Source organism: Trichosurus vulpecula, chromosome 8, assembly GCF_011100635.1.
Source record: "Trichosurus vulpecula isolate mTriVul1 chromosome 8, mTriVul1.pri, whole genome shotgun sequence".
In the NCBI taxonomy this organism is placed as follows: Eukaryota; Metazoa; Chordata; class Mammalia; order Diprotodontia; family Phalangeridae; genus Trichosurus; species Trichosurus vulpecula.
In genome coordinates, this window is record NC_050580.1 from 56,342,453 (window position 1) to 56,366,355 (window position 23,903).

The following is a 23,903-nucleotide window of genomic DNA, read 5'->3' on the forward strand; positions in this document are numbered from 1 at the left end:
AGTAGGTGCTCGATTTTTTTCTTCACAGATGATTGTACAGTCAATGAAGTCTCTGAGACTGAGGTGCAACAGAGTAGGGATCGATTCTCTGCTGCTTTTGCTAATTTTGGCCTGAAAACGCAAGTTCTCCACAGCTATCGGTTACAGCAAATGGAGAAATTTTTAATGCTGTGAATAAGTTCATTTACCTTGCCAATATACTTTCCAAGGATGTACACGTAGATGGTGAGGTTGATGCACGCATTGCTAGAGCTTGCTCACTGTTTGGGAGGCTGAAGGAAAGTGTGGGAGAGAAGAGATATTAGGCTGCCTACCATACTGAAGGTAGTGTGTTGACCTCATTGTTGTATGCCTGTGAAACCTGGACAGTGTTCCAGAACCATGCCAGGAAACTGAATCGCTTCCACTTGAATTGTCTTAGGAAGATTCTGAAAATCACCTGGCAGGATAAGGTACCAGACACTGAAGTGGTTTTTTTGAGCTGAACTGCTAAGCATTCAAACTCTGTTGTAGAGAGCGTAACTCTGAAGGGCTGGCCACCTTGTTTGAATGCAAAATGCACATTTGCCTAAAAGAGTGTTTTACAGAGAACTTACAGGAGGCAAGAGTGCACATGGAGGTTAGAAGAAGCGATACAAGAACACTCTCGAGGTCTCTCTGAAGAACTTCAGAATTGATTGTGAGACATGGGAGACATTGGCACAGGACCTCCCAGCATGGTGTGCCCTTATCAAAGAAGGTGCTATGCAAAGCAGAATTGCAGTAGCTCAAAAGAAACATGAGATGTGCAAATTTAGACATCTCCACTCAATGTTCATATGGACTGTTTGTGCCTGACCTGTGGGAGAGCCTTCCAAGCTCATATTGGCTTAATCAGTTTGGACGTCCTGTACCTTGACTCCAACATAGTGATGTCATTTTGGTCCTTTTCAAGTACAAAGGACAATAACCAATCTTTTCCCTTTCTTAGCTAAACCCCTTGGAAAAAAAATCCACTCTGCGTACCTCCCTTTCTTCTCTCACACTTTTCTAAATCTTCAGCAAGCAGTTCCTCCTGGAACCTGCAGTTTAAGGAAAGTGCCTGTTAGCCAAATTCATGTTCACTCCTTTGTTTCTCTCAGGGCTTCTTTCTTTGCCGTAAATAGAATCTTTATCTCTCCTTTTTTTTGTCACTTTCCTCCATTATAATGTAAATTCTTTGAGGGCCCTGACTATCTTTTAGACTGTATCTGTGTTTCCAGAGTTCAAACACAGTGCCTGGCACATATTAAACATTTAATAAATGCTTGTTGACTTAACTTGAATCTGGCTTCTGGCATCCTTACTCAACTGAAACTGCCTTCCCCAAAGTTGTCAGTGATTTCTTAACTGCCAAATTTAATTGGTTGAACTAGATACCTTCTCAGGTCCTTTGCAGCTCTGCATCTATGATCCTATGGTTTTATTTCCTCTTTGACTTAAAAATTAACCTGCCATAGTCTTCTTTCTGTACACACTCATATACTCTTAATGGGTGTTTGGCAGATTATATTGAATTTCATTAACCAAAGTTAATCAGTGAAGGGAAGGTATGGATGCTGTCATGGTTTAAGGAAAGTTATTATAATAAAGGAAAGGGGAAGGAGTGATTGAAGCTTCTGGAAGAGGGGTGATTGATAGAACAAGCTTCTGCAGCAGGTGGCTGAGGAGGTAACAGACACAGATGAAGGGGTTGCCCCTTGCAGGGAGATCAGCCTAAAAGTATAAGAAGGCAGAAAGAATTTCTGATTAGGATGCAGTCTTAAGAGGGGATGTTTAGAAGAGATTTAAATTATTTACTTGGCCTGAAGGTTTTATTTCTGGTTTTGATTTCTAGATTTTCAAGACACCATTTTTAAAAATGGAGAAGTACCATGTGGGTGTGCCTGGGAGAGAGGCTAACAATTCCTTACTAAATAAAGTTCAGTCAATCAAATGTTCCTTCCCTTGTCAAATCCTCTTTAGAAATAAACCATCAGATTCAATTTAAAAATTTCGTTCTCCGTTTGCATATTCAATGCTAAGGTGAAGAAAAAAATCACAGAAAATGCAGTTTTAATTAAAAATGAAATCAAGATTAGAGACTTACTGTTAGATCTTTGCCAAAAAGCATTCATAAATTTAGCAAAGGCTCTCCTTGCCCAAACTGAGAGCTGATTAAATTTGTATGATATGCAAACGGGGTAGCTCTGAAAAGGACATAGATAGGACGTAAAACAGAGCCAGAATGTATTTACTCTCCTAGTGTCAATTCATTATCTTAGGAAGAAAAGAATTACTAAAGTTTTGCTCAGAAAATCCAGGAAACCATACTTACTTACTAGTAAAAGGTGGTAGTAGATTGAAGCCCTGATTCTCAGCTCTACTAGCTGTGTGACCCTGGGCAGTTTACTTAACCCCTTAGTGCTCTCTGCAGCATCTCTCTAAGATTGTAAATTACCCACAAGTAGATGATCACTCTGAGGAGGGAGTTGGCCTACCAGGAATTCCACTCACTGATGAAATCACCAATCTGGAACCAAAAAGATGGCGCTGAGGGTGTGGGGTGTGTATTTGAGGAAGTCATAGTGAATCATCATCTCTAATATTTTACAGTGAAGTTTTTCTAAAATGTCAATTCTAATGTTCATTAAAAGAGGCCCTAAAAGATGTTGTCTTGCTAAAATAATTTGCAAAGTTATTTAATCTTCTGGAAAGGCTATATTTACCTTGAAAAATTGAAATTTTATAATTTCCCTCTTGAAGCCATGCAAGAAATGTTTCTACCCCTAATCTTCCATTTTACAGATGAAAGACTTGAAAGACAGAAAGGTCATTCCTTTGGTAATATCACCCACTCTCATTGGTCCAGTTTTATCCCTTGGTATTTATATAAGTAATTCCCCTTCTCCAAAAGTAAGGTCTCTGTTGGTTAGCACCAATAGAGAATGTAGCATTAATAAAATTAATTTTAGGATCATTACAGTCAAGAATACTTTTAACAAAAAGAAGGGGCATTGCAGAATATTAAATGGATTAGAGAAATTCAAGACAATTCAAGGTTACTGATTTCCAGCAAAATCCATTTATAAGTCAGTAGTCTGTCCTATGGACTTGGTCATTGTATTATTGATGAAATTATTTCTCTTGGGTACGTTGTGATATGTAGCATAGGGTAGTAGAAAGAGCCCTAGACTTGGAGTTTGGAAAGACCTGGGTACAAATCTTGTCTGTGAAACTTACAAATTTTGTGACTTTGGATAAATCACTTAATCTCTCTTGAGTGAACCTCAATTTCCTCATCTGTAAAATGGAGATAGATAATAGTACCAGGCACTATATCAGGTGCTGGGTGTACAAGGTCAGGATGAAAGACAGTCCCTGCCCTCGAGAACCTTAAAGTGATAAGTAAATGCCATTTACTATTACTTATTGTTAGAGGATGGGCTATGACAAAGGTGTTATTTTTGGCTTTGTTTCTTCATCACGAGTTCTATGGTGTCCCTTTTAATATGTGCTTAATATTCATCTGTGAACTGTAAGACTAGGGAGGGTAAAATGGCCTGATTTTCATGAAGAGGGAAGAAGATGTGTTCTCTATAATATTTATTTCGTAAACTGTGCTACAAGGAACCCTAAAACATAACAACTTGTTTTTTTAATGAATAATATATTGTTTGTGAAATAATGATTTTAGTAGATTTTACAATCAAGGTTTTGTCCAAGTTTTATTTAAATTGAAGGGGTTAAATTATTATTACAATTATTATTTAAATTGTTACGATGAAATAATAAATGACTGGCATTTATTTAGTGCTTTAAGGTTCTTGTCTTTGTTCTTTCTTCTTGTCTTTCTTCTTGTCTTTGTACACCCAGCCCTTGGCATAGTGCCTGGCACCTCTCAACAACCTTATAAGATAAGTATTTGAAGTGTTATTACCTCTATTTTGCAGATGAGGAAATTGAGGCTGACTCAGAGAGATTAAGTGACTTACCCAAACGAACACAGTACGTAAATGGCTGTGGAAAATTTTGAGAACCACTGCTTTTAACTATAATTTATGTGAAGTTGGATAGGCAGTGGAAGATGTAGGCACTGGCATTTGGGGGGAAATATTTGGGCAGGTTCTATGAATTTGGGAATCAGCTGAATAAAAGTAATAATTAAATCCATGGGACTGGGTGATATGACCATGGGAGAGGGTGTATGAAGAGGAAAGGGGACCTAGTACAGAGCCTTGGGGGATGCCTATGTTTGGGACACAAGAAAGACTGTGAACCTGTGAAGGATGCTGAGGCGTGGTCAGATAGGTAAGAGGCAAAGGGAAAAAATATTGGATGATAGAGACGTAGACTGGGTAAAGGGAAGGTTTTTTAAGGATACAGGATACATAAGTATATTTTTAGAAAGCAGGGATTGAGCCAGTTTATGTGGAAAGTTTGAAGATGAGAGAGGGGTGGTAGCAAGGGCAGGTTAAGGTGGTAGTTTTGGCAAGAGGAAGGGCCACTTTGTCCTGAGTCTTGAGCTAAGGAGAAAGGGATAAGTGAAGTGGTTTTGAGATGGGGAGGAGGGGAAGTGAGGAAGCTTATAAAGGATGCTCTCAGTTTTATCCTTTAGGTAGATGAGGTCATCTGCTGAGGGACAGGGTGAAGGTGGAGTAAGAGCTTGAGGGAATTTGGAATTACTATTGTGGAATAACTACTATGGGGAGTATAAGGAATGATCAGAAATGAACAAAAGAGTTAATGTAAAATGTAATTGATATGCAACCAGGAGGACATGGTTCATATTGTTTAACAGAGAAAGAAAAACTTCCTAAGAATTAGGGTTGTCAAAAATTCACTGTTTTGGGGTGTGTTAACTTTCCCATTACTGGAAGTCTTTTTTTTTTGTAAAGTTTTTATTCATTTTAAACTTAAATACAAAACAAGAAAAGAAAAAAAAGAACATTGCCATGTATACAGCAGAACATAAGAGAGAATTCAATACAAAACAATAAATTTCCATTTCAAGAAAACCTACATAATAAATACTGCATTGTTTTCAAAGCTCCTCAGCTTTTCTTTGCTTCCTTGTAGGTTTTCTTTTGTTCTATGCTGTGCACTTTTTACTTTATTTTTTTCCCCTCACTCTCCCCCCCAAAGGAGGCTACAATTGAACGTGGATATTGTGTGTGTGTATATATATATATGTGTGTGTGCGTGTGTGTGTGTGTATATGTATACATGTACACAAATACACGATACATATATATGTACATATGTACGTACGTACATATGTGTATATATGTGTATATATACGTAGATCTCTATAAACATACACACATATATACACATATACTCATGCACACACATATAAGGCCATACTATGCATATTTCTACTTGTCATGTCTCTGAAGGTGAATAGCATCTTTCTTCATAAGTCCAAACCAAGTCTTTCTATGTTTTTCAAAATCAGCCAGCTCATCATTTCCTACACCTCAGCAATATTCCAACACAGTCACACCCTATCTGAAAGATTGTCTATGGAAGTTTTCCCCCCAATTTTATGCATTCCTTCTGTTCTTGGCTATATTGGTTTTATTTATACAAGAAAAATTCTATTTTAAAATAATCAAAATTTTCCACTTTATACTTCAACAATGTTCTCGCCTTATAATATACTTTAAGGACTGATACTGCTGAATCTCATTCTTTTACATCTTTTCCCCCTGGTTTTTTGAAATTCCTGATGTTTTGTTCTTCCAAATGAATTTTGTTATTATTTTTTCTAACTCAGGTAATTTTTTAGTAGTTTAATTGGGATGGCATTGAATAAACAGATTAAGTAAAATTGTCATATTTTTTATCATATTGGCCTTACCTACCCATGAACAATAAATATTACGCCAGTTATTTATGTTTTATGTTTATGTTCATATAGTTCCTATATCTGTTTTCCCAGGTATACTCTCAGGCATTTTATACTGTCTAGTTATTTGAAATGTTCTAAAACAATATTGAATAATATTGCTGACACATACTGGAAGTCTTGTACAAGTAGTTGTTGGGGATTTTTCAGGGGACGTTGTTGTTCAGATGTTTGTTTGACTAGATCCCTTCTAATTCTGAGATTTTGTGATAGTAATATGTCACCCTCAGTTTTGATTGTGTAAGATTATAGATCATATAATTCTGTTCATCCTGCCTCAATTTAAGGAAGTTTAATGTACAAAAGTCTGGATTCAGAATAGCAAATTATGAGGCAATTATATAACAAAAAAATTCTTATTTTACAAAAGAATTTATGGCAGCATTTCTTTAGAAAGTGCTCCCTCATCCAATCACAATATTATTTTACTTACATATTTTCCTTAGAAATTATATTAAAATAAAGTGCATGTCTACATCAATATATGTAGTAGCTCGTAGCATTAGGAAAACATTAGCGTTTATATAGGAAAGTAGTGTACAGTAGTAGAAAAAACACTCTGAATTTATATCTTGCTTGTCATTATTATTACTTGTCGAGCCTTGGGCAAATCACTCATCCTGCTGGATCTTAATTAACTTACCCCTCCCAGCCTTATCTATGATACCGTTTGAAGAGAATGTTGCTGTTATTAAGACATTGTTATTAAGACATCTTTGGGAACAGCAGGGCAAATGCACTATTTCTACACCACTGTATTATTACTGAGTACTAGGGTTACAAAAAGAAAGTCTAGTCACTTTCTACTGTCAAAGAACTTGTTCTGTTTAACTGTACGAACTGAGGCAGCTAAGTGGTACAGTGGATAGAACACTGGACCTAGAGTCAGGAAAACCTGTGTTCAAATGCAGCCTCAGACACTTGTTAGCTGTATGACCCTGGTTGAGTCACTTAACTTCTGTCTGCCTCAGTTTCCTCATCTGTAACATGGAGATGATAACAGCATCTACTTCCCAGGGTTGTTGTGAGGATCAAATAAGATGATAATGGTAAAGTCCCTAGCCTAGTGCCTGGTACATAGTAAATGCTTTTCAAATGCTAGCTATTATTATTAAAGCTCTTAGCATAGTGCCTCACAAATACTGGGCACTTAATAAATGCTTTTTCCCTTCTTTTCCCTTCCCTTATAGACACAGGAGGGTTCAGCTTCATGTTTGATGGAAGGACCAAGTAGTTTTTAGGATATAGTGGCAAATGTAGCTACAATGGATTAATAACAGCAATAAAGTATAATTGATTTTTCAGTGGGAAAGAATGCTGGATTTGAAGCCAGAAGAAGTAGATTTGAATCCTGGCACTGGCACTGACTACCAGTTTGATCATGGTACTTGATCACTGTGGTCCTCAGTTTCCTTGTCTGGAATATGAATGAGATGACTGCCAAACTCTCCAATCTGTAACCTGCTAGCCCAGAATCTTGTAAAGACAGTTGCTTTGTTGTAATTGACCTGGATATCTTTTTGACATTGTTATTTTGATTTAATTATTGAATTAGAAGGACACTCAAGTTAAAATTTTGAAGAGATTCATTTTTCCCATATAGTACTTTGTCTAGTTGTGGAAGAATATTCCAGTTCTTATGAAAAGGACTGACTTTGAAGTGAATTATTGACTGAATAAAAAGTTGTTAAGTATTTTGATTAACTCAACAGGGGCAGAATGTATGTGTGTGGGGATGTGCATGGACACATAAAAGTGTATCACAGGAGTGGGGGTGTGTGGCAGAGTAGAAAGGGAGCCTTTCTTTACCTGGAAAAACAAATACTGTAGAATTGGATCTCTCTTTCTGCTATAAATCACATGTAAAAAACAGATTGACCAGAGATTTCCTCTTAAAACTTTCCTTTTACAAATTCTGAAATGACTAGCTCTTAAATCCACTCTAAGAAAAAATAAGCTTTTAAAAATTTCATGTAGACTAACGAAGAATATTTGTAGGAAGAGTATTTGAGCGCAGTGTATATGTGGGCGGGGTGGGGTTATTTTTTTCTGAGGGAAATAGCTTCAATTTGATAAATTCTTTGAATATTATGCACATGTATTCTCAGACTTAATGTTTATGTAAAACATAGCTTTTAAAGAGTACAGCTTCTCTTTGCCTTTTTCCAGCTCTGGTTGTTCAGGAGAAAGAGGCTATGCTTCTCATTATGGCAACACCCTGGTTCTCACTCACAGGAAATGGATTTTGTCATCCCCGCAAGAATAATGCTTAAAAAACTCCCAAGGAGTTGATTTATTATTAATTTATGATGGGATTAGAATTTATATTCTCTCTGTTGAATTTGTAATGTACCTTTACAGTGATTTAATGCTCATGGCCCCCATTTAGTGCATGGCTTTCTCAGTGTCAGAATATTTGGGGAAATTATTGTCTATATAGTCATACATATAAACTATGTATCATGTATGATATACATATAAATTATTATACATAAAATGGCATTTGTGCATATAAATGTAATTATTAATCATAAAATATGCTTAGTGAGCATGAAATCAGAATAAACAAAGTGGGATGGGCTTGAGGGTGGTTCATCCAGGCTATGGGTAGATCCTGGAGAATTATCCCCGGTTCAGTCAGTCAGCAAGAATTTATTAAGCACCTGCTATGTGCCAGGTACTGTGCTGAACACAAGGGATACCGAGCAAGGCAAAAGACAGTCCTGGATCTCAAGGAGCTCATGGTCTATGCAAACAGCTAGTAGACCCAAGAGGATGATCACTAGAGGGAAGCCACTAGCAGGAAAGGCTTCTCAGAGAAGAAGGGACGTTAGCTGAGACTTGAAGAAAGCCAGGAAGCAGAGGATGGAGGAGGAGGAGGAGGAGGAGGAGGAAGAGGAAGGAGAGTACCCCAGGAGTGGGGAACGACAGCCAGAAAAGATGCCTGGACAGGATCACAGAGTACATGGGAATCTGGATACCTGTCTCTGTCATGTAGATTTTCTCTGTTTCTTGAGTAATGCTGGATAAACACTAAAAAAAAGTCTTCCTCCTGTGTTCTTCCTCTTGGAGAATCTATCAGTTAGAGCACTGTGATTCTGGACAGTATGTACGATAAGCAGGGTGTGGATTCCTTACCACACTTAAACCTTTTCTGAGTCAGTCCTCTTGTTCTTCTTGCCTGAGTTTTGGAGGCTCTCTAATTGAGTAGGTCGGCATTTGTCAGTTACTCAAAAAACAATTTGATCTCAAGTTAAAATGGAGATCACATGTATTTTGCCCTTTGTATGCTTCAGAATGATCTCTCCTTGAGAATGAGAGGGAGAAAACTGTGGAAACGCCTTTAGTCCTAAGCTCAAACCCATTATTCCTGCAAGTATTTTGGGGGTCAGTTATTTCTGCATCTGGAAAATTTTAATTTATGCTCGGTTAAAAAAAAACCCATTTAAGTATTTGCTACACACAGAGTGCTGGACTTGGATGTGGGAAGACCTGAGTTCAAATTCTCTCTCAGACAGTTACTAGCTCTGTGACCTTGGGCAAGCCATTTAACCTATCTACCTCAGTGTTCTCATCTATAAAATAGGAATATTACTAATAAGCTATTAAGGGGCTTATAATCTGACTGGGGATATATACCATCTACACAGACTTATTTATTTGATAAATGGTAGAATGTGATAAAGGCAAAGAAATCATTTTCTCTAAGCTAGATCTTAAAGAAGAGGATTCAACAGGTAGGGATTTTGAGGAAATGAGCAGTCATGGAGAACAGCCTGCTTGAATGGATGGGTGGGATGCAAGAGTGCGAAGAGGAGTAATGAATGTAAAATTAATTAGAGGGGTAGGTTGGAGCCTGGTTGTGAAGTGCCTCCAAAACCAGACTAGGGAGCTTTTATTTTGTCCTAGAGGTGAGGGAGAGCCACTGACATTTGTAGCTGAGGATTGGGATGGTCAGATGTGTTTTAGGAAGATGTGAAGGAGGTGGGAGACCAACGGTAACCTCATCATCAGTTAAGAGGCTGTCATAATAGTCTGGTTTAGAGGTGATGAGAACATGAATTGTGGTGGATGAAGAGAGATTATAGAGATAAAATTGATAGATCTTGGCAAATAACAGGATGAGGGGAGTGAGGATGACCCCAAAGTTTTGAGCTGACTGGCTGGGCGAAGATGAAGAGGGAAAGCATTTCAGGCATTGAGGAAAGCCAGTGAAAATGCACATTTGGAAGAGTCTCTTGAATGAGAAATAGCAAAGAGAGTAGTGTTACTGGAGTGAGAAGAGCAGGAAGAAAGGAAGGAAGGAAGAGGCTAGATTATGAAGGGATTTAAAAACCAAACCAACGAGTTTATATTTGATCCTGGAGGTAACACAGAGTCATTGTAGTGCAGAGAGAGAGAGAGAGAGAGAGAGAGAGGGAGAGAAAGAGAAAGAGAGAGAGAGAGAGAGAGAGAGTGTGTGTGTGTGTGTGTGTGTGTGTGTTGGGGGTGACATGGTCAAATAAGTGCTTTAGGATTGCTTTGGTAGTGAGAAGAGGATAGATTAGAGTGAGGAGAGACTTGAGGCAGAGAGACTGAGCAGAAGACTGCTTCTATGGTTCAGGTGTGAAGTGATGAGGTACCACACCAGGGTCTTGCCAGTGGCAGAGGAGAGAAGGGGGTAATATACAAGAGAAGTTACAATAGAACCAACAGGACTTGGCTACTTGGCTATATGTGGGGGGGGGGGATGCTGTGAAGTGGTAAGAGAGTGGGGAATTCAGGATTGCACCTAGGATGTGAGTCTGAGGGACTAGGGGGATGTTGATGCTCTCAGTAGTAATAGGGAAAACCAGAATAGAGGAGGGTTTGGGGAAAAGATAAGGAGTTCAGTTTTGAATATGTTGAGTTTAAGATGTCTATGGGACATCCAGTATAAGATGTCCAATAGGCAATGTGAGTTTTGGTGGGAATAATGAAAGTACTAATCAAGGGAGGAGAGAGGAATTAGGGTCAGGAAATAGCTCTTGTAGGACAAGTGTCACTTGATCTGAGCCTCGAAGAGATCGAAGGATTTAAAGAGACATAGCATGCATTCCCAGTGTATGAGACAGCCAGTGCATAGGCACAAAGTAGGGGAACAGCATGTAGGAAACAAAGTTTGGTGTGCAGGGTATGTAAACAGGAATAATGTAAAAAATGAGGCTCATTTTGGAACTAGATTATGAATGGTTCCAGTGACGTTCTCTCCCTTACTTCAGCTGCTCACTGGCATGGTCACACTTCGTAACTAAACCACCTGTAGGAACCTTGACTTGGAAATTCTGCTGGTTGACCACAACTGTCTGGTTTTTGACCTCTCTTATTTTCACTAAACCTGCTTTTCAAGCTCATTATTTCACATCATTCCCGTTTGTGAACTTTACTTTCCAGCCAAACTAACCTACTTGCTGTACCCTGAAGTCAGCATTTGAATCTCCTGCCTCTGTATATATATTTAATATATATGTATGTGTATTTATATACATATAGATAGATAGGTGTTTTAATATCCCTTCCATTTCCAGACATCCTTCTTCCATCCAGAGAACCATCCCCTCATATTAAAGATTAAAAGAGAGACAAAGAGAAAGCAATTCAGTGAAATTAATCAAGACATCAGCTGTACCTGAGTGTGTACAATGTCTAAAATAAGTCTCTCACCTCTGCAAAGAAAGGAAAGAGGCATGGTCTCTTGTTTATTTTGGGGGAGGCCAGGTTTAGTCATTATAATTCTGTGGCTTTGTTGTTGTTCATTGTCATAGTCATCGTACATTTCCTTTTCCTGATTTTGTCTATTTCTCTTTTTATCATTTCATTTAAATCTTGGAATGCTTCTCTGTATGTTTCGTATTTGTATCACCTGTACCATCCTTAAAACAAAACAAAACATTTTAATAATTTTTTTTAACTTTATATTGGTCGTTTCACATCCTTCCCCTTGACAAAGAAAAGCACTGGAGCAAAAATACCTCATACCTAAGCCTTGTTTATTTTCTGTGCAGCTAGCTCCCTGCATCTCTATGGTGAGGGCATCACCATCCTTCCATTTCCTCAGGCTCACAACCCAGGAGTCATCCTGGACTTCTCCCTGTCACCCCTGCCTCCCAATCTGTTGCCCAGGCCCAGTGATTTCCCCTTTGCAATATCTCCCAAATATCCCCCCTTCTTTCCTCTGACACTGTCACCCCTCTAGTGCAGACCCTCTTCACCTCATGCCTTGATTACTACAATAGCCTGCTGGTGGGTCTGCCTATCTGGTCCAGTCTCACACTTTACTGCCTGACACTCTTCTGTTCAGTGACACTATCAGTGACAGGCCTCCTGGCTGGTACCCAAACAATGTATACCACCTCTTGGCTCCGGGTGTTTTCTCTAGCTGTTCCCTCTGCCCAAAATGCTTTCCCTCCTCCACTCTGACTACTAACTTCCCTGGAGTCCTTTAAGTCCTAACTAAAATCCTATTTTCTACAGGAAGTCTTCTCTAATTCCTCTTAATTCTTCCTATTTATCTTGTGTATAGCTTGTTTTTACATATTTGTTTGGCTTATTGTCTCGAACCCCATTTTATTGTGAGTTCCTTGAGGTCAGGGATCATCTTTTGCATCTTTTTGTATTTTCAGTGCTTAGCACAGTTTCTGGCACATAGTAGACACTTAACAAATGTTTACTGACTGACTGGTAAGAGAGAAATTGTTCCTTATCTCTTCTCCATGCCCTTAATTAGCTTTTCCATTACTCAGAGTTCAGTTTCCTTTTAGTGGTTTTTCATTGATGTCATTGTAATAATGGTGCATTTGTTCTTTTGTTTCTCCTATCCGTGCTAATGTTCTTAGAAAAAGTTACAAACAGAATTAATTTTGCTGTCAGTGAATTTATGGTTCTTACCGGAACCTTTGGGCCTTTATTACTTTATTACTGCTGCTTGGTACTCCTCTTAACAAGTCACAAACAGCTCTTACAGACTATCTCTTCTGTCCTCAAGACCCCCCTCTCACTATCACTGCAACTTCACAGTTGCAGTCTTAGACTTTATTAAGAAGACTAAGGCTTTCTGAATAGAGATCTCTGAATGTCTATCCCTCATCCCTTTCCCTTGTTCACAGAACTACCTTTTCTTAGAAAAGGTTAATCTTGCTATTTCTTTGATCTTCTTTTCTCCTCCATCCTGCATTCATCTTGCTTCCATCAGTCAACCCCTCACATGCATCTTTAATCTTTCACTCTTCTCAGGCTTCTTCCCATCTTTTTACAAACATGCTCAGGTCTCCCTGACCTTTAAAAGGCCTTCCTTTCACCTTCCTACCCTAACTAGCTAATGCTCCATCTTTCTTCTCCCCTTTACCACCAGACTGAAGAAGCTAGCTTTACTTGATACCTCTACTTTTCCACCACCCACTCTCTCCTCCACCATGTAAAGTTCAGCTAAATCCTTCCTATTTTCTCAAAGTCCCTGAATCTACCCAAACACAAATTGAAGAGCTCCCTTTGTGCATTGGTCCCTGTCCACATGAATCTTAATGGTGCGAGCATTCAGTTGTGCTGAAGACCTCTTCTTTCCTTCCTAAGTGTCAGAAATACCCCATACGTATTTTTCCTCTTTATGCTTCTTTTCTATATCCTTTGTTATCTTTGCCTCTTTTCCCTTTTTAGCTTCTGATAGTGAATCAGTTAACAAATGCCTTCATTTCTCTCTTCAGAATTTCTCTTGCACCTGGCCTCTCCTCTCTGAGCCACTGCTGGCTCATTACCATTTGCTTGGATTATTGCCATAGACTCCCTTCTCCTACCTAGCTTTCATATCTCTGCCAGATGAAGATTTTACAGAAATCTGGTTATGTCTCTTCTCTCCACAAAAATCTTCAGTGGTCCCTCTTTGCTCTTGCAATAAAGTTGAAATTCTCTTACTTAGCATTCAAGGTTCCCTTTCATATGGCACCGGTCTACCCTTCTAGTCTTTCTATCACATCAGCCTTCTCCACATACTGTAGGCTCCAGCCAAAGTATCCCCCATAATTTGTTCAGGAGGTATCCTACAGCTTGCATGGCTTCTTTTTTCTTTACTTGTTGACTTTTTAACTTTCTTTTGAGGTCCAATCCAATGGTCCCTCCTTCACGAAGGAAATCTTCCTTAATCTCCTTCACTCCAGCCATCATCCCCTCCTCCCCCCCAAGGACTCTTCCCTTGGAATTATCCTGAACTCCAGTAGTCTTATGCCTGGTCTCCAATTTTAAATGCTCCCCCTTGCTCCTCCTCCAGTTGCCATCTTTCAGTTCCCACCTATGGTTCTGGGATTCCAGTGGAAACTCCTTAAAAAGAGAGACCTATCTTGCTTATTTGTATCTGTATCCTGAATTCTTGGCACAATGCCAGGCATATGGTAAATGTTCAATACTATCTAATCACCCCACTAGATAATAACCTCTTCCCTCACCTAGCCCTTTGTTTTGCATCTCTCTCATGCACTGTTAAGAGGTAGCTAGATGGCTCAATGGGCGGGGAGTCAGGAAGACTTGAGTTCACATGTGGCCTCAGACATTTACTAGCTGTGTGACATTGGGCAACTCACTTACCCTCTGTTTGCCTTAAATCACTGGAGATGGAAATGGCAAATCACTCCAGTGTCTTTGCCAAGGAAACCTCATGGGCAGTATGGTCCATGGGATCATCAAAAGTCAGATATGACTGAACAACAGTGCACTATCAAGTATTTTAAAAATTATAATTCGGTGTATGCCAAATACTTATAGAATATAAACTCCTTGAAGGCAGAGGTCATCTGATGAATTTTTGTTTTTCCCCAAACAGCTATTGCTTAGTGTTTCTTGAGTTGAATTAAAATATCAGAAGTTCAGAGGGGAAGATTGGGGCTACATAAATTAATTAACCAATAAGTATTTCTTAAACTCCTACTATGTGCCAGTACTGGGATATCAAAATTACCAGAGTGGGTGACATGGTCAAGAGAGTGAACGTGAGCACAAAGTGGATTTGGAAGTCTTGGAAGATACCCACACTTAGTAAGCTAGTAGAACCATTGTCTTTAAGAAATGCTTATTGAATGAATAAGGACAGTTGAACCCAACAAAAAAAGAGAGAAGTGATCATGGAGGCCAGAGGATAAGAAGGTATCAAGAAAGAGGGGCGATACCTGAAGGGATCATAGTCTAATCTTTTCATTTTATAGCTGGGAAAGAAGAGACCCATAGAAGCCCAAGGTCACACGTGTAGCAACAAAGGCAGGATCTTCCGATTCCAAATCCAGTGTTTTTCTCTCTGCAAGGTCAAAGTGGATGAGATCTGAGAAGAGGTCACTGGTTCAGTTCTTTAAGATAAGGTCATTGTTTATCCTTGAGGGAGTAGTTTCAGCAGAGTAGCCACAATTTAGTGGGCTGTGGAACGTGGATAGGGAGAAAAATGGAAGCAAGACTTTAGATAACTGTTTTTAGTTTAGCAATGACTGGGAGGAGATGAAATTGTAGCTGGAGAAGGGGACAGGGTCAAGGGAAAATTTTCTAAGAATAACATTTTCCTGACCTTATTTCCAAATTCTAGGGGTACACCCTGGCTGGGCCTTGTAGCCCTTTGTACACTGTGATTCTTCAGTTCTATAATTAGCTGTTAAAATATCTTAAATCGCTGTGGGGAATGTTGGAACATGTGCAATGTCAGCCCAAATGCTTGCTCCATTTTTCTTGGGGTCAACTTTGTTAGTCTTTTGGTAAGTGAAATAGTATTTTCTATAGACTGGGTTTTTTTTTTAAAATCAGGCCTGATCATATTAAAAATTAACACTTTAAAAATGGTTCCCAAGGATTATTAAGTCAATACATTTTTATTAATGTGGATCCTACTTTAATATCACTCAGACTTAAGTTGGGAGCTTAACTGAATTACTTGGCACCTCTGCTTTAAACTGCTATTTGGTAGTTCTTCAGTTCTTGTGCCTTAGTTCAGAGGAAACAACTGGCTTATTCTGTTTGAGGACATCGTTCTCAAGTGTACACCATGCCCAGCAAGTCTAGCTCAGTGGATTCCTCCCCTTCCCCCTGCCCATGACTTCATTCTGGGTACATATTGATAATCATTTAATATCCATTTAGTAACTTAAGTAAGGGTCAGAGCCTGAACTAATACTCACTAGAAGAAAAGCCTGGACCTAAGCTTCTTTGTTCTCTGAGTTTACTCAGAGAATACCCCTTCCTATGTCAACAAGGCCAGATTGGGCTGACTTAAGAACATTCTTTCCTCTGGCCATTAAGGATGAGCCCCTTAACCCGAGACATTATCTTTAATAATGTGACTTCTTCTTTTACGGCCATATTCTATGTTATGTCAATGCTAATGGTAAATTAAACAGAAACGCTGGCTTGTAGTTTTAATTCACCCTTGTCAACTCTCTTATCTTGTATTTACTACCTATTCAATTTAGAAAATCCTTTCTTGTATCATGGTTAAACAAACATACATGGAGATCATAAAATTAAGTAATACAGACATGCTGAGTTGTGACTGTTCTAAAAATGTATTTAAACCTTCGCATTCTTCTGTTCGGGCAGTCAGATTTTTGTCTGGTTTCATACATGTATGTATCCCCTAGCTTTAAGCTTTAAATGAATAAGTAATGTAAAATTTCTATCACCTAGCTTGTTTGCCTCCTTTAACCAAACTTTCAGGTCGACAATATTTTCCAGAAGAAAGGTAAATAACTGTGTCCAAAGCAGCATTTTCTGAGGAAATTTAGAATGTTGGAATATAATGTAAAATGGATGCTTTAAATGGTTGGTTAACAGTGAACCACGGGGTACGAACAGCCTAAGACGGCTCTAACCAGACCGCTATTTGCAGTTTGCGAGACATGAGCATTGAGTTACAATTCCTTGGTAGTCTAGGAGTAGCTTTTTTGGAAATTAAAAGGAAATTCAGACTTTCTCATTTTAGGCAAGTTAAACATTTCGTTCCTTATGCCTAGAATTCTCTCCTCAGTTCTGCTTTGCCACCTCTGAAGGGGGCTGGCATTCAGAAGTCTCACTCCTCTAAACCCCATCCAAGTTGTTAGCTCTTCCCCTGGAAAATTACATTGTACTTTATAAGCATTTCGTATTTTGAACCAGCTGTGTACATATGGTTCTCCCTGCCCTCCATAGAGCATAAACTTCTAGAGGGCAGGGAATGATTGCCTAATTTTTTTTTTGGCTTTGCCCTTCCTCCTTTAGGGTCAGGCAGATGGTAGATGCTGGGGAAATATTTGTCTAATTGAATTAAGTGACTTGAATAGGCCATACCCGAGGGCAGGCATCAGGTGGTGCAATGAATAGTGCTGCACCCGGTGAGGTCAGGTCCTGCCTTGAACAGTAATTGGCCGTGTGACCCATGGCAAGTCACTTAACTCCTCCTTATCTCAGTGCCCTCATCTATAAAATAGGGAACTTGGCTTCTACATACTTTCTGAATGTTTCTTTGTACAACTATCCCTAGTGACTAGCACAGTGCCGGGTATACAGCAGGCGCTTAATAAATCGTGACTGATGGAAGATTCGGGGAGTCAGGATGTTCTAAGTGGGGTCAGTGCCCAGCGCCCAAGTCTTCTCCTTCAGCTGCCTGCTGGCCCGCAGATTAACTTTCTGAAGTTGGTTTTTGCCCCCCATGCCCCGCCCCGGGGTTGGAGGAGCCCCTGGCAGGAGGCTGGCGCCCCACGCCGGCTCCCTGTCCCCACCCTTCCCGGGTCCTGCTGGAGCGAGGTGCGCTTGCAGGTGTAGGACGAGGCCACGTGACCGGCGAGGCCGCTGCCCAATGGGGCGGCCATCTTTGAGAAGGGCACACACCTCAGGCCCTCCGTGCTAGGGGCTCCGAGAGGTTGGGGGTAGGAGGGCAAGCTCTTGCCAGCTTCCAAGATGGCTGCTGCTCGTGCTAGCCACCGGCTCGTCCGCGGGCGGCAGCCCTCGGTTGGCTCGGCGGCCAGCCCGGGCTCGCGGACTCCTGGAGCTGGGTAGTTGCGCTAGTCCAGGGGTGGGGAATTTGCGGCCTCGAGCCCACATGTGGCCCTCTAGGGCCTCCACCGCGGCCTTTTGACCGAATCCAAACTTCACAGAACAAATCCCTTTAATAAAAAGATTTGTTTTGTAAAACTTGGACTCTGTCAAAAAGCGGCACACAAGGAGCTAGAAGGCCACACGTGTCCTCGGGGCCGCAGGTTCCCCACCCCTGCTAGTCCCCTCTTCCCCTCCCTGACAGCCGCGGGACCGCCCCCTGCAGCCGCAGCCAATCAGCGCGCGGGGCTGGGCTCGACGGGGGCTGGCCGGGCGGCGGGCGGGCGCGAGCGTGTGTGAGCGCCAGTGTGTGTGTGAGCGTGTGTGTGTGCGCGTCGGTGGGCTGGGGACAAGCGCTCGGCCGAGAGTGCCTGAGGACGCGGCAGCGCGGGCGGGAGCCGGGAGCAGCGGGCCGGCCGCGGCGGGGCGCTGCGGCGCTGGGGGCCGAGGGGCAGCCATGCAGTCCGTCAGGTAGGTCGCTGGGTCGTCGGGCAGCCCTCGGGGGGCGCTTCTCGCAGGGGGCGGCTACGATCGCGTCCCCCACCCCCGCCCGGCCTGGGGCAGCCGCGGGGGGCGCCGGGGCCACGAGCCCACGTGTTTGGGTGCAGGGACAAACTTCGCGAGGGGCAGTCAGCCCGTCCGTCTGTCCGGGCGAAGTTGGTAGTGCGAGGCGGGAGCCCCTGCCCTGACCTAGTGCCCCCGGCGTGTCCGTCCCCACTCGTCGCACCCCCTTTTTAGCGGGGCGTCTAGGAACCAAGAGCGGGGAGCGGGGGGGAGGTCGTGGGGAAGCCAGAGAATGGATGCAAAGGATGGAGGGGGCATGTTCGGGGTCCGCCCCAGCTCCCGCGGGCATCGCCCCATTCAGACCCAGAATTTCTCCCCTGCCACTCTCAGAAGTCCGAGAAGGATGGGGCTGCAAGGTATCTAGTCCATCCGCCTCATTCTGCAGAGAGGAGAAACTGAGGCTTAGAGAAGTTACGCAACTTGCCTAAGCTGCCCTCGAAGCCTGCTCTAATCACTCTTGAACGGTGCCCTTGCCACTGGTGCCGTGCGTGAATGAATGGCTGTCTGTCAGTCTCTCTCTGGCAGACAGATGTTGGAAGGAACAGATCCGCCTTCCTCCCTTTTCCCTCTTCATCTGATTGCTTCTGCGGAGCACAAAATAGAAGCATTGAGAGGATGATTATGAACTTAGCGTACGTTTACATAATGGGGACGGATAAGGCTTGGCTCCTATGGTTCAAAACATGTTACTCCACGCTGGGGTTGACTCCTGCTGTCTCTTAACAGTAGGTGAGTTTCCCTCCCACTCCCAGCCCACTTCCAGTCACTGAAGCTGTGAATTCAGCTATTTATGGGGGAGAGAGGAGAGCTGGGAATAAATAGAATTTAGGCTAACGTGGTGATCTCTTGCCAGTTAGCCAGTGGGACAAGGTTCAGTTTATAGGTGGTTAGAGGTTAAAAGTTGGTTCTTAAAGAGGGAATTCAGTTCAGCTGGTAGGTAAACCTGCCTGAGTGTGTGTACATGGTTGGAGGTGGAGGGGTGGTGGTAGAATCTTAGCTCTTTCTTATGTGCTCTAGTCACAAAGCCACCTGTCCTTGTATAAACAGGTTGAAGGCCTTTTCTGTTTAAGAATCTGATAGAATGTGCTTTCTGTGTGGGTGGTTGCTGTTTTCTAAAGGCTTATTTAAAAGTTGAGAACTACCCTGTTTGACTTGTACCATTCAACAAACATTAAAGCATCTACTGTGTCTAAAGCGTTGTGCTGTCACAGTGAGGATACAAAGACAAAATTAAACACCTGCGGCCCCCAAGACCATACAAAGTGATTTTTGGGAGGAGGGCACCAACAAGTGGGAAGATCAGGAATGACTGAATAGAAGGTGGCACCTGAGCTCAGGGATTCTAAGGAGCCAGATGCCAGGGGGCGAGGCATTCCAGTTTGGGGGGACAGTCTATGTGAATACACAGAGGTAGGAGGTACTGAGAATCGCATGTAAGCTGGTTTGGCTGGGCTGGATTTCATGAAGGGGTAGATTGTGAAGTAAATCTGTCAAGTTAGGCTCCAGCTAGACTGTCAAGTGCTTCAGATATCAGATAGAGGAGTTGCTTTGTCGTGTTGCTGCTGTTCTTTTAGAGGCACATTGGTATGATTGATGGAGTTAGGACCCTGGGCAGATCACTTAACCTTTCTGAGTCTCAGTTCCCTCGTTTATGAAATGAGGGGGTTGGTCTAGATGACCTCAAAGGCCCTTCCAGCTCTAAAGCTACGTCCTGTGTGTTTGCATTTTTATCTTAGGGGCAATAGGGAACCACTGAAGCTTCTTGAGTAGGGAAATGATGCGGTTGGTCAGTATTTCAGAATATTATTGGCATCTGTGTGGAGAATGAATCGTTGAGCTGAGGAAGAGGAAGCAGGAAGAACAGCTGGGTTGCTATTCAGGCTTTGGGTGATGAGGATGTGGCCATGAATTTGGTGTGGTGGTAAGAGGGGGAGAGAGCAAAGTACTAGACAAGCCAAGTAAATGATAGAGATATTGTGGGGACAACTGACAAGACTTGAAGACTTGAGTGGGGAGAGAGCAAGCAATGGAGGGTCAATCCAGAGCAGTGAACCTGGGTGACCGGCAGGGTGGTAGAGCCCTTCGAAGAAATGGGGAAGTTAGGAGGAGGGGCAGTTTTAGGAGGAATTTAGGGACATGCTGAGAAACAGCCCACCCCTTGAGGAGCTTTCTTTCTACTTATTGTGAAAGCTTCAGTGTTTAAAGTTTTTATTCCTCCAGTTTTAGTTGTTTCATTTTTACATATGATTACCCTACAGTGATAGTCTGAATTTTAGCTTAGGGTCCATAGATCATAATTATAGATTTTAAGCTGGATGAGACTCTCAAAGATCAACCACCTCATTTTATTGGTGAAGAAACCAAAGCCAAGGCATAGAGATAAGAGAGCTGAGATTTGAACTTGGGCCCCTGATTGTAAATCCAATGCTATTTACTCTGTGTAATCGTAACTTCCGGCCATGGCATTGGAAAAGCTCATTTTGTTAAGTCTCCAAAGATATTCAGAAGACAGTCTTTTCCATAGATGCATTTAAAGTCCAGTTCCACAGCAGATCCAATGATGGCTTCTTAACCTTCCTTCCTGGTATGGGAGCATGAACGCACATTAAGCCAATTGACATACGCAAAGTGTAATTATAGGCTGCACTTAAATTTTATAAACCATGTTTGGAAAAGATTAGCCTATATTCAAATGAACACAGCGTAATAAATATATGCCCCCTCTATCCCCCCACTCCCCGCTTTTGCAGTCCTCCACAGCACCTGTTGCCTGGGAAGGAAGAAGTGATGAGAAATTTCTAATGGCTGAGCAAGCACTCTTTGATAACTGTTTTAGGAACTGTATCTTGATCATGTCATAAAATGTCACATTTCACAGTAAGGATTGAATTTCAGAGCATTTCCTTACATGTGAGAAGTACATTTTTTTCAGAGCATTTTCCTTAAAAAAATTAGCATTAAAAAAACCAGTGATTTGTAACTACAATAATGTACGTACTCCTTGTATGGAGTGAACACCAGCAGTGTAGATGGGAGAGGTGGAGCTCTTTTTTTTTTTAAAAGACCTTTCCTCAGTTTTCCAATTTGAGGCAGCATTGTATCAGCAGAAGGATCACTTGGTGGGATTTTTGTCTGTATTCTACCATTTCTAGTTTTGTTTTATAGGCAAGTCTCTGAGCCTCAGTTTTCTTATCTGTAAAATGGGGATAATAATCCTCTTCCCTATCTCATAGTATTTTGTGCTGATGAAATACAGCCCAATACAGATGTTATTCTGCTGAGTTGATATATCCTTTTCCCTTACTGTTTTAAAGGATTGTGGTTCAATGAAAGTATCTAAGCATTTAGAGAAAGATGTAATAAATAGAAATAACAGAATCATAGCTAGAACTTTGGAGCTGAAAAATTAGGGATCGTTTATTCATGTTACATATAGTTGTACGTGTTGCTTTCTCTCATATAGCACATAAGCTCTTTGAGGGCAGAGACTGTTTCATTTTGTCTTTGAACTTTCCATCACCCAGCACAGTGTCCAGCACAGGGGTGGGGAGCCTGCGGCCTCGAGGCCACATGTGGCCCTCTAGGTCCTCAAGTGTGGCCCTTTGACTGAATTCAAACTTCACAGAACAGATTCCCTTAATAAAAGGATTTGTTCTGTAAAACTTGGACTCAGTCAAAGGGCTGCACCCGAGGACCTAAAGAGCACATGTGGCCTTGAGGCTGCAGGTTCCCCATTCTTGATCTATTGTATAGCAGGTGCTTAATACATGCTTGTTGAACCAATGGATGTAGTCCAGTTCATGTTCTTCCTCTCTCCTCAGTTCTCTGCAATAGTGGTCATTAAACCTTTTTGATTGCATATTCTTGTCAATGGGGCAGCTAGGTAGCACAGTGGATATAGTGCTGGGCCTAGAATCAGGAAGACCTGAGTTCAAATCCAGCGTCAGATACTTCCTAGCTGTGTAACCCTGGTCAAGTCACTTAACCTTCTTTGCCTCAGTTTCCTCATCTGTAAAATGAGCTGAAGAATCTAGTATCTTTGTGAAGAAAACCCCAAAAAGGAGTCACGAAGAGTCAGACACAACTGAAAATGACTAAACAATAAACAACAACAAAGCCCTTATCAATAAATTTTTTTTGAGTGAATGCTCCAATATGTGTATACTTTAAAAAATAAAAGAAGGATGAGATAGAGGTGAATTAATACTTGATCTTAGAGACATTTGGGAGCCTCTGCAGTTCAGTGAGTGGGGGAGTGACATAGTTAGACCTGAGCTTTAGGAAAATCTTTTTGGGCATCTGGGTGGAGATGGATTAGAGGAGGGAGAAACTTGAGTCAGGGAGATCAATTAATTTAATAGTCTAGTCAATAGATGATGAAGGCCTGAGTTGAATTGGTGTCTGTGTGATTAGCGAGAATGTGACAGATTGAGAGGTGCTGTGGAAGCAGAAATGTTGGCGATGCCACTGATGGGATGTGTGGAGTGAGGGAGAAGTTGAGCATTGCACCAAGGTTATGAGCCTGGATGGTGGTGCCCTGGACAGGAATAGGTAAATTCAGAAGAGGAGTGAGTGGGGTTGGGGGAAGAAAATGTAAGGAATTGTGCTGTACACATCACATTACAAGCCATTCAGGCCTGCTCATCCTGTGCAACTCAACTCTGCACACACAAAATGAGAAGGTGTAGACTCCCTCATCTCCTGGTCCAGAGCAAAAGGACCAGCCAGGGGGCATTGAGCCAGCTGAAAGTTGTCTGCTGCAGCCACTCTGGGGTCTGAGGTGGGGGGTGGGCATGGGTGGGGAATACTCTGGGCTAGAGAGGATTTTCCCAAGGGCATGAAATTGAAAGTGTGCACAGCTGGTGAAGGGGGCCAAGTCGGATAGTGTTGGCTTGATAATGGACGAAGGGGGTGGTATGGCTGTGTTGGAGACAAATCCCGCTGAAGGGTAGGTTTCAAACCCTCTTCCTACCCACTAATTGGTTGATTGGATAGCTCTTGGAGTCATGCCACAATTCCCTAATGTGGAGGCAATTCTACTTTATGGATAAAGCAAGTTGATGCCTAGAGACAAGTATGAACCTATATTCACCTTGTCTGACGTTCTTGATAACATACCAGACTTCTATCCTTATGAATTTCCAAATGCTGATCGTAGTTCAAAATGTCATAGATTTACACCTTTAGAGGTCATCTAGTTCAGCCCCCTTGTTCTAAAAATCAGGTTGGGGAAGCACAGTCTAGTTTGAGAACACATGGGTAGTAACTGGTAGATGGGGGTTGAACCAAGTCCTCTAACTAAAAACAATATTATTTCTGCTGTGTCATCAACATTCCCTATTTAAAAAAAATTCTCTCACTTAAAATGGATTTGACTTAGAAT

General features: G+C 41.6%; 1 protein-coding gene across 2 annotated transcripts in view; it reads left to right on the forward strand.

Annotated features, from left to right (window-relative positions):
* ADK (adenosine kinase) overlaps positions 1-23,903 on the forward strand; it is a 629,414-nt gene that overhangs the window by 43,673 nt on the left and 561,838 nt on the right. Inside the window, exon 1 of one of the 2 annotated variants that reach the window (XM_036735189.1) lies at positions 18,268-18,427. The exons of the other annotated variant lie outside the window; for it this stretch is intronic. Coding sequence (XP_036591084.1) covers positions 18,414-18,427 — 14 coding nt within the window. The 5' untranslated portion in view covers positions 18,268-18,413. Of the gene's footprint in view, positions 1-18,267; positions 18,428-23,903 lie in introns of those variants that run through there. 2 annotated transcript variants of the gene reach the window in all.